The sequence below is a fragment of the Rhyacophila brunnea genome, unplaced genomic scaffold, assembly GCF_057557595.1.
Source record: "Rhyacophila brunnea isolate RB1 unplaced genomic scaffold, BYU_Rbru_1.0 scaffold_1, whole genome shotgun sequence".
NCBI lineage: Eukaryota > Metazoa > Arthropoda > Insecta > Trichoptera > Rhyacophilidae > Rhyacophila > Rhyacophila brunnea.
The window spans coordinates 21,433,744-21,450,366 of record NW_028232751.1 but is presented as its reverse complement, the minus strand read 5'-3'; the positions used below and the strand labels follow the sequence as shown (position 1 = coordinate 21,450,366).

The 16,623-nt window shown below is 34.4% G+C and overlaps 1 protein-coding gene across 1 annotated transcript in view; it reads right to left on the bottom strand.

Annotated features, from left to right (window-relative positions):
- Positions 1-14,573, bottom strand: part of LOC147079580 (ras-related and estrogen-regulated growth inhibitor) — a 223,923-nt gene extending 209,350 nt beyond the window's left edge. The window contains exon 1 of the mRNA XM_085941808.1: positions 13,969-14,573. Within this exon, the coding sequence (XP_085797934.1) occupies positions 13,969-14,056 (88 nt within the window). The 5' untranslated portion in view covers positions 14,057-14,573. The remainder of the gene's footprint in view (positions 1-13,968) is intronic.
- Positions 14,574-16,623: the final 2,050 nt, after the last annotated feature.

Below are 16,623 nucleotides of genomic sequence, written 5' to 3'. Positions count from 1 at the left end.
AAACACTTTCTGAGAGAGTATATTATAACCAATAGAAAAAATCTTTTTTGGTAAAAGTAAGTCACCCCGACGGGGAATCGAACCCTGTATCTCCCGATAAATAGTTAATTATAAATTATTAGCAAGTGCAAGTAGTTACATCTAAAAAATATTGGAGAAATTCTACGACGTCGGTTAGTAATCAAAAGTAGATAATAGTAATATACCTACTTTGATTTAAGAAACAAAAATCGATTGCCAAAGTAGCTGATTTGGAAGAACGCTGATGATTAGGTATAAAAATTGAACAATAGTTAAAATTTGTCGCTATTAGTATGTCACGCCGTAGCATAATGGATAAATGCGACGGATGAGGCGTATACTCGGGAGATGCAGGGTTCGATTCCCCGTCGGGGTGACTTACTTTTATCAAAAAATATTTTTTCTATTGGTTATAATATAGTCTCTCAGAAAATGTTTTTTCAAAATAATATATGTTTAATCTACAATTATTTGTACTCTTAATTCAATGAAAACAAGTAAGTATGACTGAAAAGTGTGTACTAGTTTTCATATCATACCTAAACTACGAGGGTGGGTCAATAATTCCTTAGAAAAAAGCATTAAAACAGTTTTTATTTTTGTATTTTTTTTTATTTCTCAACATAATCTCCTTGGAGCTCAATACACTTGGTTAGACGTTTCTCAATTTTTTTTAAACCGTCAAAAAAATAAGTTTTCGGAAGGTCCTCAAAATAAGCATTTGTCCGATCGATGACTTCTTCATTTGAAAAAAAACGTTGTCCACTTAGCCATTTTTTTAAGTTTGGGAAAAGGAAAAAGTCACTGGGGGCTAAATCTGGCGAATACGGTGGGTGGTCGACCAATTCGAACTTCAATTCTTCAATTTTAGCCATTGATCGTAAACATGTGTGAACACGGGCATTGTCCTGATGAAAGAGGATTTTTTTCCTGTTTAAATGAGGCCGTTTTTCTTCAATTTCGTTTTTTAGCTGGTCCAATAAAGATGCATAATAATCCCCTGTTATTGTTTTTCCTTTTTCCAAATAGTCAACGAAAATAATTCCACGTGCATCCCAAAATACAGTAGCCATAACCTTACCAGCTGATTTTACGGTTTTCGCCTTCTTTGGACATGGTTCGCCTTTCGCAATCCACTGCTTTGACTGTTCTTTCGTCTCGGGAGTATAGTGGTGTATCCATATTTCATCTACAGTCACAAAGCGACGAAAAAATTCATCCGGATTGCGTTGCATGAGCGACAACAGGGCTTTAGAGGCCACCACCCTATTGCGTTTATTGTCGACTGTGAGCAAACGCGGCACCCATCTTGCAGAAACTTTTTCCATGCCCAATTTGTCATGTAAAATAGAAATGACGCTACCTTTTGAGATCCCTGTAACCTCAATTATCTCACTCAACTTTAATCTTCGGTCACTTAACACCATATCGTGGATTTTATTGATCATTTCTGGTGTAGTCACCTCTACAGGACGTCCTGAGCGTGGTTCATCCTTTGTTGATGTACGACCACGTTTAAATTCATTTAACCAGTTATAAATAGTTGCAAGTGAAGGAGTAGATATGCCGTGAACTAAATCCAACTCATTTTTAATTTCCTTTGCTGTTAACCCTTTTATATTAAAATGTTTAATAACAGCTCTAAACTCAATTTTCTCCTTTTTTGTAAACAAGCAAATTTTTTTTTTAAATGTACGAAAATAAAAAACAACCCAACCAATCTGATTGAAACTTCGCAGCATACTGAATCGGTAGTGCCGCTGCATGAAAACAAACCGCTTACAGTACTAGTCGCGCCACCTGTCGGCTTTTCTAAGGACTTATTGACCCACCCTCGTAGTATGGTTTAATTTGGTAGGGTTTAATTGATTTTTAAAAACTAACCAGCACCATCTGCAATTTGTATACTTATTTTAATGTAAACAAATAAATATGACTGATAATGTTTAGTGTGCACTATTTGTGTCGGACCTTACCAGCCTACCTTCACCCTTCGGACGAATATCCATTTCTCGTAACAACATAGTACATAATATATTAATAATATGATTATGTATGAGTATGTATATCAAAGCATGATTGTTTACTTTACTTCCTTGTTTTGTCTCCTTTTGAACTAATATTATAACAACCAGTCTTATAAAAAACTATGGAGTCTAATAATTATTCTCATGCTTAATTATTTGAACAAAGCGTAATGTGTATTATGTGTAGGTACGTAAGCTGTAAGCGATATTAAATTCACTAACTATTAAAGAATTGTGAAAATTGTGAAGAAATTGTGTGAAATATTCATATTAAAGAATGAGTTTTCAGAGTATTCATTAAGATGGCCCATTACCTCTCCTACACTAAATGGTATATTACAACAACGAAGTAAAAACTCTATTCGAATTATTATTTAGCGTTTAGCGACAGCGGAAAAGGCGACTTTACTCGAGCATACGAGACATAGCCCATTCGAAATATTGTCAATGTTTATTAAAAATGTTACATTTATACTCTCTCCAATCCAGCTGACGGCTTTGCTAAACATTACGTATTAAATTTGGGCTCGAGTAATATTTTCTGAAATTATTATGTACAATACGAATTATTTTGAATAGATGGTGCAATCTATTTCAATTTATTTGTTTTTAGCATATTGTGGACATTACAAATTATAAGTTTAAGACGTTCACAACATGACATTTAGAAACAAAGAAATATAAAACAGTATTACATAAAAACTAAATATATCAGTATAGAAATATATAGTATGTTATTAAACAGTAGAAATGTGTAAATCCAAAAAATAATTATTAGATAGGTACAAGGAAGTACAACGGATGAGTTAAGCAGACCCTATTTTAAGAATTTATAAAACAACGTCCACCTATAATACTCATCTTCACGTAGGTGGAATATATCAACATCCGAAGCAATTTCGTTGAACATAGTTATCGCCCTCCCAATTGGCATTACCAGTGGCAGGTTGGTTCTGCACCTTGGGAGAATAAACGACTGATGGTCTCTATTTCTAAGATAGTTATCAGGGACACACAGGTCAACACTGCACAGAATGGCAGAGTTCTCATTTATACCTCGTATAAGTCGAAAAAAATACGTAGCTAAATAAAGATTTCTATCTGTGATGTGTACACGTCAAAAAAATACTTCCACTTTAGTCATTCATTATGATTCTTATTGTTTTTAATTTCATAAAGGAATAAAATTGAAAGAATATTCAATGGAATTAACGAAAATAACTCATGTTACATTGCGCGAGTGGGCAATATTATTTACAGCAAATTTGCTTTTAGCGGTAACGATAAAATGCAATAGTACTTATATACTTATAGCGAATTATAATTATGACATTCTTGTTTTCAAACGTTTAAAATAACAATGTCTCTCGTGTCTTTCTGGGCATTATCGAGCGATTTCTTGCCAAAGAATATAAAGACGTGAGTTCGAGGTAATTATCACATTTTCGTTTTTCATTTTACAAGTTGGAGAATTTATGTGACGAATACTCGGGTATATTTTTACTTTCGAAAAAATATTGTCACGTTCCTTGTAGGTAGATACAGGGGAACCATAAAAGTACCTATGATTTTGAATTATTATTTTCAATAACATTAATATGGACGAAGCATCTGGAAAAAAATGACACTCACTTTTTTGTCGGGTCTGCCGAATGCCATAATCTGTTTTAACGCCATTACAATAAAGGTGATATTGCTATAAATTCCCGATGCTTTTTGTCGGGTCTGCCGAATGGCATAATTCATATTTTAATATCAATATCGTTCGCTCGACACTAGAAACACTGTTCTAACGCCATTACAATAAAGGTGATATTGCTATAAATTCCCGATACGTGATATCGCATAATGGAAATTGCGTGGCGTCTACATGTGCAAATGTCGCTATGCGCGAATTTACTTGATTGCTACTGTACTGAGTGCGTTGTCCATTAATAATGTCATTGATTATTTTAGATGTTGAAATTTTAATTCTGTTCAGCTCAGATTGTTTTGTTAAAATCTCATACTTATGCAAATATTTATCATACTTCAAAATGTATGTAGTTTGTTAGTAGTGTCTATTTTTTGAGCATGTAAGCGAAAAACTAAATAGGCAAAATAATTTCTTCTTATTGTGTCATCCCCTGGCGGAGGTCGGCCACCATCAAGGCGATCTTATCTTTGTAGTCTGCTACCCGGAACAGTTCAGTGGAGCCGCACTCGTACCAATCACGGAGGTTCTTAAGCCACGAAATGCGGCGCCGTCCTCTGCTACGCTTCCCATTGATATTTCCTTGAATGACAAGTTGGGGAATGCTGTATTTTTGTAATTCTTATATTTAATCTCTTGATCATATCGACCTCATCACGACATCATTACCTCGCAATTGTAATCTCCCGTCATCATCCTTATCATTGTATTCAGTGTATTCTTGTATCAACCAATAAACTCTCACCTCAACAACCAAGCTACAACGACTCTTCATCTATCACCACCTTATCATACCTCCAAAGTAACTTAATTATATTTTTCTGGGGAATCATTATCAATTTTAGTATCTTCATATTAACAACAGATTGGGTCCTGGCTTCTAAAAATACACTGACAATACCCTTCATTTGGAAAATGCTACTCTAGAGCATTACAATACCTTTAATCTTAGTGATAGGTAGGGGGGCCTACCAAAGATCCTAATCTGAGGTTCCGCTTCAGGGTGTGGGGCCATGCTTAACACTGTACTTACACAAATGTAAGTTAACATATTTAATATAAATAATATATTATATGGATCGCTCCATTACCTAAAAAGTATTCTTCATACCATAATTAAATAATATTTTTTTATTATTATCTACTATGATTCAGATTAGGCAGTGTTTTATTGAATTTAAAAAAAATCTAACAAATAATAATATTATTATCTACACATTGTAGTATTAGTTCAAAGAAAACAAATACGTTTCACCGACAAAGTTTAGTGTGCACTGTCGCATCTTAACAGCCTACCTCCACCCTTCACCACCAGGTTTCGGTGTATTAAATTCGTTCTGATTTGTTTAGGTAATTTACTAGAGACCATATCGCATAAGTAAAAAATATTCTCTTAATTTTATTTACGTCACTGAAAGCTGATTCGAGAAATCATCTTGTTTATTTGAATAATTCAAAATAAACTTATATCTCTTCAATTTGGACTGCATTGTTTATTTAGATACGAAGCAGATTCGCATAAAAAATAAATATCATTCATTTGCAAACGCATATGTATTATTTATTTAGTTTACGCGAAAAACGTAGACTTTCAGAGGATTATTTTTTCTAATAAGTGTACCACGTATTATAATATCTTTCCTGATTTTATAGTAACGCTTACACTAATAATATCTAAGTGTATAATATATAATACGACGCCTCTGTTCTGGCAGAACACACTAACTTGAGAATACTAGTTTTGAGTAATTTGACTTTGAAGTTGTTAAAATTTTTGAAATAATGGTCTATCATGTGAGTTTATTAAATAATCCTAAAAAGGATGACTGTTTATTTATTAAGAAGGTTTCCAGACGGTAAAGTTTGAAATAAGGAACATTTTGGTACTAACTCAATATGTCATTTTTTCGAATTAGTGTTTTCTGCCAGAACAGTGACGACAATACCGTTGAATATTGAATAGGATCTACCTTGAATAGTAGACGATGGATACGTCATAATACTATATCGCGACCGTCAGCAATAATGGACACAAGATTAAACGCTCTTTTTTATTATGAACATATGCGAATTAATAATAAAATACCTACTCACTTTTCTATTGATAGTAATAAACTATTTTTAGCATGGAAACATGCTTTTTACTTGACCTCTCGGGCGGATTCGTTACGAAAAATCATAAAGGCGTAACGAAAAATAATGTCACAATAGTAGCGCGGCCGCTAGAGACTCCAGTCGGCAGCGAGCGGCGCTTATTTCAAGATGTTCTATATTTTTTCTTTAATACTTAAGCAGATACAAGTCGTTTATTTTCGTAAGTCATGATAATGTACATGAGCAGTTTTCGTCGAGATGGTTTTCCGATATTTCTTCTGAGAATAATGTACTCTTACAATTAATAATTTAAAAAAGTATATTTCTACCTTCAACACCGTTATTACTACATATTAGAGTAATGCAAGTGAATATCATTTGATCAAATTTAATGCGAGATAATCAGTCGAATAGGCGTATCTGTGGGTCTATTCTATACTTATCGAACACTAAAGTGATAAATAGTATCAAACTTAGGGTAGGTTTGTATCAAAATATTAGCACTTATTGTAACAATTACACGAAGTTGGTTTTTATTGTTGCAATAAGTGCGATATTTCAACAGCAGCAAGATAGGTGCTGTTAAAATATAGCACTTATTGCAACAATAAAAACCAACTTCGTGTAATTGTTACAATAAGTGCTAACATTTTGATACAAACCTACCCTAAGTATGATAATATTTATTACTTTATCACTTTAGCGGTCGATAAGTATAGAATAGACCCACAGTGCATTAAAAAAAATGCAAAGTTATAAAGCATATACTCGATGAATAGTCGTATATAATTCGTTAGCAACAGAGATTGGCATTTTTTTCTTTCGAATTTGTACAACCAGCATTCAGAGAATCAGTAGGCAAAGCATTTTTCCATGTTTAATAATTTTAGCCATCATGGTTTACGTAACCATCATCTGAGGGGCCCAAAGGGGGCGGAGCCGCCCTTGCGAGGCTCAATAATCTGAGTAGCCCAGGGAGGCGAAATCCAAAACCAATAATATGCTATTATCAATATCGCGTTAAATTACGATTTTAGTAAAATCACAATATACAATAAATCGACCAAGTGTTAGTTCGTATAAGCATACTGTATAAGCGTGAAGTTCAGTAGTTTTAACTACGCCGAGTTGGAAATAATGATGGTAGGTACTAATAATTAAATTTACTCTATGTAATTCGTGTGAAGTAGAAAAACTCGCAACCTGCGCAATTTTATTCAGCGAATAATTCACAAGATTTATGAATGTATTGGCCATACATGATTATTATTTTATTAATGTACCAACATATGTTATGGACATATTAAAGTATTATAAAATGTTTATTAAACTATTAGCAAGTATAAGTACATTAAGATGTTTTTTTAAAGATCCTGATGCTTTTGCGAACCGTGTGTTTTTATTGTATTGATTTAGCAGATGTCAACAAAATCTTTAAATCACACATAGGTAAGTAGGTATTCTAAATATGCATGCCTCATTGACTTTTCTCATTTTCGTGTCTCCAACAAACGTGAAACATCAACAAAGTTGGATTGACTGTCGGAGTTTCCGAAATCGGAGATTTTAATATGTGCAGTTAACGAAGCCCCCCCCCCCCACACCCCTCATCAACTCCCCCCCCCCCAGCATACTTCAATCTCACTCTGAACTCTCTCCAAAATCGAGAATTTCGGGATTATTGTTATCTCAATTCAACCCAATTTCATCACGATGTTCGTGTAATTTGATATTGTCGGTGAAATTGGCAGTTATTTTACTAGTTAAAAGTAATAATCGTTCATATCGGGAGGAAATTGTAGGTACAAGAATGATCGTCATATCGAAAGAAAATATCGGTCAAAAAGTATCAAATAATTGGTTCGAGTACCTAATTACTTACCGATAGGTAATTAGTAACTACTAACGTATATCAGAACATGTAAAATCACAATGTTTATTTGGGTATTTCGATACAACAGAATAGGTCAAAGACATAAACGCACATTTTCAATAATGCCTAATTGTAGGGGAATTTCAGCGAAATCTATTACAGGTAGGATACTTAAAATATAAGTTTTTATTGCGCATGACAGCATACTAGTTAACTGTCACTTTGACAATGTGTGATATGTTGCACATGTGCAAGGACCAAACTATCAAATTTAATTATTGTAATGGAAAACATCATAATCCTTCTCTACACGTCTAAATAATAATATGGTCTAGGACAGGGATGTCGAACCTATGGCACGCGAATGTTTAATTTTGTAGAGAAAAGGTAAATATATTTGAAAAATGTTTTTGTACTTACTTATATATAATATTAAAAAATAATGACGACGTAGTCATATTTTAGTCATAATACATGCGTATTTTCTTCGGTTTTTCATATTATGTTTACCAATTGATGCGCAAACAGAAACAACGAAATTCATGTATATATGACAAATTGCATTGTATAAAAAATAGCAGGAAAATCCTTTTGAATGATAATCATTACGTTTAATGTAAATAGACAATAATTGCATAGGTCGGTCCGTAGGATCGGGCAATTAAAAATAAAACTATTCAATTATAAAACCATATGAATTTAATTATCGGCAGTTATTCAAATATGTATAATGACTGCTTGTTAATTTGCCTCGAACATGATCTCTAAAATGAATGGCAAACCGTTCAGTGATAGAGAATATAATATGAAAGAATAGTGGCTTAAATGCTTCCACAATCCCTGAGAATTTTTAAAATAAGGAAAAAAATATTCTAAGAATAAAAGAAATGCTTTCGGCTAGAAATACGGTGAAAGATAGAATATCAAGAACTGAAGAATTGAAAAGAAATTGTACTTATTAAACCTTTTTAACAGAATTCTTCAAAACTGCCAATTTTTTAGAAAACTTTAAAAAACTACCTTTTTCGTCATGAAAAACTGCTTGGCACGTCAAGTCGAAAAATAGTATTTGGGAAATTTTAGCACGCGTCCGTAAAAAGGTTCGCCAACCCTGACATAGGAAGATTCGGCGCCGGGACAACTCGGCGCTATAATGAAAATCGAAAATAAATAGAATCGTGAATTATACTTTTAAAATATATATTTGAAACTTAAGTATTATCATATTATTTAATACTTGATGGGAATTTTAGTATTCACACATTAATAATAATTTAATTATGCATAATTTAATGTTCCAACGTGAAGAGAGTTCTTTTATTTGTATATGAAGCGTCGGGCATAATAATTATTCTCAATCCGAAATAAAAACATTATGTTAAGAGCAAAATCAATTAACATTACTAAGTGGTTACTTAGTAATTTTTAAACTTACAATCTTACAAACTTATTAAACTTCCTCGTCTACTTTCAGTATCAAATAGTACCGAACGTCTCATTTCATTCGACAGTGCAGCGTCTACTTGTCCTGGCGTCCAGTTATCCTAGTGCATGTAATATTTGCAAAAATCGGCACTTATAAACATGTGATAGATTTACCCTGAGTGTTCATCAATCAACTTACATACAAAATGTGAAAATCGTATCATGGGTATGTCGCAATATATTATAATCGTACACCTGCTTTTGAAATTCAAATAAATTTCCATAATATACAAATAGTTAGTAGGTATAAGTAGACAGATAGGTATGTATATAGTTTTTTTTTAAATACGCGTAACCGAATGCGCGTCCCAATTTTTGACTTGATGAAATGAAATTAAAAATTGTGACAGTTTATACGTAAAATATAGATTTTACTGGCGAAAGTAGGAGGTACTATGTATTAAAGTCTGCCTCTAGTGATTCGGATCCATGATATATTTTATTGTCAATAGCAATTACTGTTTGATTATTGTTGAAAAATCCATAACTGCGTGAGTGTCGAGTAATTTACGCGGTTGCTTAGCGAACTCAAAATCAGAATAATCTACATCCACCAGATTCACTTAACTGTCAATTTTATTGTAACTGCGGTTAAAAAAGTTAAACTAAAATAAAAATATATATATGCCAAACGTGTCTGCTGAGCCACTTAGTAATATATAACGCGACCTTTATTTAGTTGGAATGATATCATTTTCATTGGCTTGGCTTATCTTCCCGATGTCAAAAATCAAAATTCATTTCTACTAGTTGGATCGCGTGTTGGTAGTAGAGAGTCATCTAATATTAGTCTGCAGACAGATCAAGGTGACAGACATTGGATTGTAAATGTATTTCAAAACATCGAGAAATTCTGTGATGATTTTTTAAGTAATAGAAAATATTCGGTTCCTATTTATAAACTGACCTTAATAATAATGAATCATGTCTGTTCAAACTCAACACAATATTGTATGTAGGTATTTAGATTCTATACTTACTTCAATACATTCGTTCAATAACTTTACATTGTATACACCAAATATTTTGAAGAAAATCTTTTTGTATCGAATAGGTATATCATATAAGTTATGGAAGTTAAACTGAAAAATGTTTGCTGATCCTAATGATTAAAATATTTAATTACCAGCAAGACTTTTTGCAGTTCATTCGACCATATCCGATCCTAACAGGATCATATGGGCCTCCACAGAGTAGAGGTTTGTATTAACAGATTTTGTTTTTTACGAGAAATGGATGTCAGCCACTTGCTCAACCTATTAGGTCCATACCCTGACTCACACACAAATTGAAAAACAATAAGTGTACTTGCCAGCCCCGGGATTCGAACCTGGGACCCACGGCGTTATAGTTCAACGCTTAAACCGCGCGGCCACCGTGGTTGTTTAAGGTGGGTGGGCTTTTTGCACTGCAGATTAATAATTATTTGTATCATGATTAGGTACACTTTATTTGCCAGTGCTTCGATGAAATCAAATTGTCCTACAGATAGTTATATACAGTGAACCATCATTGCTTAGAATCAATTTATGGTGATAACTGTCAAATAAATTATAAATTCATCCGGAAAGACATTGTATTTTTTTTCAAGTAAAACACAATATGTATAACATAATTATGGTCATGTCTATTCTCTCAATCTTCTGTGAAATATTTAGGAATCTACTACGTATGTACCTATTGTATTTTATTTTAAATATTTATATGAACAATCACGAAAAATATAAATAAAAATCCAACAAACAACCAACGAGTGCGTCGAAAATCAATTGAATTTTTAGCCCTACGCACGAACAACCCAACAATAGAAATATCAGGAAACACGTCACTAACTTTACGTCATATCACACCATGCATGCGCGGGCTTGCTTCAAAAAATTTAGGCCGTCGCACTGCAACTGCAAAATCCTTCGTGTTTGCGACAAATTACCGTCTATACCGGCGTGCATTCGCTGAACGCCCATACTTGCGAGTATGGCGTGAATTCTGCCACACCTCAAGCTCGGCTCGCGTAATTCTCGCAGGTGTACACGGACTTCTTAGGTTTAAAAATAAAAGTGTGTTCATGTGAGCCAGAAGCTTGATTACCTATAGGTTACGATCGAGAATTCTCGTGTTAAAAATTCTCAAGAAATAATCAGAAAAAGTGAAACTCAATAAATATTTTTTATTTCTTGAGAAATCATTAATGAGAATCTCGAGAATTAGAAAAATTGCTACTAGAATAAAATGGTAAATAACAAAGAAAATAGTTGAAATGTCTCTTCAATTCCCCGAGGGAAAAAAAAGCTCTTGGCGGAATTTTGAAAATTCCGCCAGCGGAAAATTGTTTTGATAAGAAAACGCTTTTGAATTTGAAGATAATAAAGATATTTCTCGATTTGAATCTATAAAACAATCTAGAAATGTCGAGAAAAAAAATCTTGAATTTGAGAATTCTTGAATCTCGAGAAACCGAAGAAAGTCGAGGAATAACAAGCGTTAGTTACAATGGCAGTACTAAGCTACGCTTCTGTCAGCACTATGGGCATCAAGATTATTTTCAAACACAAAATACATTATTGTAATGAAAATTTATTCTGTATCCACCCAAACAGAATATTTTTTTTTATCTGAGAGAAGTAAAGGGCATCTGACAAAAAGATTTTATTTGAATCAAAGGTATTTATGAATAATTTAATGCACATTAATATAAATAATTACAAGATAAAAAGAACTTTTTATATACAACGTTTTTAAATTTTCTGTTGAATCATATAAACTTGCGACTAGCTTGAACGATCAAAAAAATTGTACTTAATAGAAATAATACTGAAATGTCATATTGATTTCCATAGTAACGCACGTATATATTAATAATTTAGTTGTTAGGGCCCCAGACCCCCTAGCAACCAATAATGGTGTCGAAATAACTTTTCATGCAAAACAGAATTAACTAAAAATGAATTCAATCCTGTTTAAAGATGGCTAAAAATATTAAAAGAATGCATTGGTCTCGTGTTCTGATATATTCTAAAAGTTTTAAATGTCTAGCTAGTCGGGAAGTTAGTTAAAAATCGATTGCACCATTTGCACTGGACAAACAAGAATACGGGCGAATAAACACGTTGTAATAATAATAAAAATTAAATTGGTTTGAGCCGCCTAAAAAGTCTGATTTCAATAATCGTCGTTCCTATGCAGGGTTACTAGTGTAAAGCAAATAGTATCTAATTTCATAGTGACTTACCGAAAAATAAACTCACAAAAATGTAATACCTACATATTTTAAAAAAAATGTAACCTCCAGTACTACTATTCTAGCTATTGCTACCATGGGCCTTCAAAGTCAGTTTGCGCTGGGGCCTCCAAATTGTCTCAAATTCGATCGAAAATCTTGTATGGTTCTGTGCTAAGGATAGTTTTGTTTGTTGTATCTTGTCGTGGATGTTATAAAGATAAGAGGGGTGGATCTCATTTCAGCTAACAGTCTCGTCCGGTCGTATACTTTTTTGGGACGTTTTTGTTTTCCACCGCTTGCAAACTACATCCCTCGTTTAACCAGTAAAACACTCAAACGTATCAAAATACGATACCTTTTACAGCGCACTGTATCATATATTATAATATAGTAAACAAACTAGCAGAATATAGCAAAATTCCAAGCATTACAAAAATACTAAGTATATAAGAAAACAAATTTAGATAAATCTCAGGAACAAATATAATCTTTAAATTATGTGCATACTTAATTAAAAAGCGACAGACTATTTTTTTAACTGAAACTCACACCTTTCACTTTCAGTGTATCCATTAAGTTAACGATCCAACTATAATTCTAGCAAATCGTCGAAAACTGTTACACTATAATTATGATATTTAATAGTTTAATCTTTATTTACTACATATTATCAATAAAAAGAATTTTGTATAGTTATGTTCAAACTTGAATTATTAAGATTTGTGACAAACAAATTTGATTTATTTAATTTTTTACGTTAACAAATTGTAATTGAAGTTTTAAAAATACTGTTAAAATTTAAATTTAATTGCATATTATACTGAATTTATATAAAGATATAAGGGCTTCACTCCCTCTCTACGTTCATACGACGCCGTTTGACCCCGCCAAAGCCCTTACTAATCCTTCACTATACGCATAAACGACGCAGCGCAATGCAATGTTTAAGTTCCATCATCTCGAAAAATATATCTTATTCTGTTATATCACACTGTGTTTATCGCATGGCAAATTACGAGTATTTTAATTACATGTATCACAATATATTGGTTAACATTATAAGCATTTTACAGTATGATTAAGTGCCTATCGAAAATATATGATCGGTTTATATAAAATAATATAGGTATATTTGTATTACGAAACTTATAAACTAGGTACACAATACGATTATTTATCTACTATATGAGCCTTAATCCCATGGCATATGACCATGGCTGTATTTCCATTTATTCATTAAATTTCTTCCGTGATTATTAGAGTAATTGTACGTATAGGTATATTATAAGTATTTTTCCGCTGTAATGTTTTAGTATATATACTACAATATTTATATTCAACTATAGCTTTGTGCCACTTTTCCATTTAGGTACAATAGCTCCGCGATATATTCATTTATTATTGCTGTTTACAAATTGCACATCCGAAGTTTTGTACGAAAGCGCATTGGGTCGAATTTACAATCTCAAACTTTAACAAAGTTGTGAACAAAAGTAATATGGACACATATATGTAGAATTTGTTTATATTATATTATGTATATGTATATATTTACCGCTCTTTCCGACAGCCGGCGCCCCGATCACAGCGACCTTCACCTCGGAAAGCGAAGACTTCTTGCGCCTTATGCCCCGTGACGTCATAGCGGTTTTCTCTGGGCTCTTCCTTTTCGGGGATAAACGAAAACTTCACCAGTAAATCATGGGACAGTGCCCCAGCACTCAACAATGTACTAAACACCCGTTTATTTCCAATAAGAAAACATTTAACCAAAAAACAAAAAAAAAACAAAACAAATAAACAGAAGGAAATTAAACAATTTGCTTCACTCAGCTGTGAAGTTTAATGTCACAAGAGAATTTTTAGTAGTAGTTTATTACAGGTCGTAAACGCTACTAGCAATAAAATTTTGCAGTCCACGCGTATTTGAGTATGTCGTTTGAATAACTGAATAACAGGAATGCATAACAATACTTGAGAGCTGTAAAGGGTTTTTTTTTCTTACGCACAGTGAGCAGGTAACAATAAAGACGTATAAAACAAAACAAAAAACAACGCGGTATCCGTGACCAAACAGCGGCGCGTTCACAAAAACAGCTGTGGAAGTAACAAAGTAGTCTGGATCAGATGACCGCGTGGACCGTGAGTGGGTCCGCTACTAACTGAAGAGGTGACCGGCGTCGGGACGCTACTCTCTTGGACGGGATGCCGTCTAAAAATACGGAGACCGCGGCAGAATCCCACGGCTTCGCGGGTCCGCTAATCGACGGCGTATCTCGATGATTCTTGAGTGTATCAGCAATCGAATCGATGAAAACACATCTTCCGCTGGAGCCGAGAAGTCCATTTCAGTCGGAAGTATCCTGCATAAATTATCATGGTCGATCAGTGCTCTCTAGCAATTCACTTATTCCAGTACACCCTCTCACATATAAAATGTTAATATTAAAATACACGTGTTGGCAAAATATTTAAAAATATTATTTAAAAGTAAAAGAGATCGAAAATCACCATTATATCAAAGTAGGTATGACCGTATAGCACTGAAATTATAACACACTTAAATATAAAAGAAAGACAAAAGAAAATATGTAGGTAATACATTAGAAATACCTACAATCATATCACCACCGTAACAACACCGTTATTATCAGATATTTGATACTAATCAATCTTATTGAATCGTCTGCAATCCTCCACGATTACCGCGTCATTTTTAATCTAAATGCTTTACGGCCATCTCTTTCCTGTATGGTAGTGCTTATTTTCATGTCCCTGATAACTAAGAAATCGGGAGCATCAGTTGTTTGTTCTGCGAAAGTGCAGAACTAACCTGCCATCAGTAATGCCAATTGGGAGAGCGATAACTCTGTTCAACCAAATCGCTTCGGATATTGATATATCCCACCTACGTGAGTGCGAGTAAATTAGGTGGACGTTGTTTTATAAATTCTTAAAATATTTGTTTATATTTACTTAGAGAAACTTAGAGTAGCACAGCGTGGTATGGATAAGTGCATGCTGGGTATAACGCGAAAGGATGAAAACCGGAATGAGTGGATAAGGAAACAGACAAGGGTTTGCGATGTACTTAATAGAGTTTGCTAAAACCCTCAAATGGAAACTGGCTGCACACACAGCTCGAAGAAGGGACAAATCTAGTCATCCAGTGGTATCAAGAAGTACAAAACGTCCGCAAAGTAGACCTGGAGGCCGCTGGATCCATGAAATGGTTAAATTCTGCGGAAGTACGTGGCAACGCAACGCATAGGACAAAGAGAAGTGGAGTCAGCTTGGAGAGGCCTTCATCCAGCCGTGGATAGATGATGATGAAGTCTCAGAAAAACAGACACTGGCATATTTCAAATATGTGGCAATACTTGAGTCTTGTAGACGTCAGAAAAACAGACTTTTCTCGGTCTCTACTCGACCCGTTTCCGGACATAACCTACAGGGATAATGACAACCTGAAAAAGCTCATGTGATTTAGTCAGGTCGAATATCGAAGAAGACGATCAAGAGTTATAAAATTAAGAATGCCATAGGTTACCGACTGATATATTCTTGCGTGACGTTTAATGCTGAGAAAAATATGGAGACCATCCGTGATGAATGCTGCCCGACGGTCAACATATCTGGTACATGATTCTCAATCATTAAGGTTATACATCAGTTGAGGCACGGTCTAAAAAGATCATAGCTAGGCGATGCGCGGATTGCGGGTCGCGGATGCAAATGACGCATGCCAAACGAAATATAATTAGTCATATAAATCCAACATGCGTCCATTTAATGTTCTGTTTATTAGAGACAATTTGGGTTTAGACCCGGAAAGTCCACCGAGGATGCGATTCGCTTTGTGATCGATTCTGTGGAGGGCTCTGGCAAGGACCTCGTTGCCGGGATTTTTCTCGACATCGCGGGCGCGTTTGATACTGCGTGGTGGCCCTTGGTTCTGGCAAAGCTTAGGCTGAAACAGATCCCCGGGGACCTCTTTGCCTTAGTTCAAAGCTACTTCAGCAATAAGGAGATAACCTACGACTCCGGCCCCAGTCTGATTCACAGGAGGACCACCATGGGGTGTCCCCAGGGCTCCGTCCTGGGACCCCTTCTGTGGAACTTGACGACGTTCTGTCCCTGCCGCTGCCCTGTCCCTGCACGCTCGTTGCGTACGCCGACGACTTGCTCCTGCTTGTTGGGGCGACGAGCC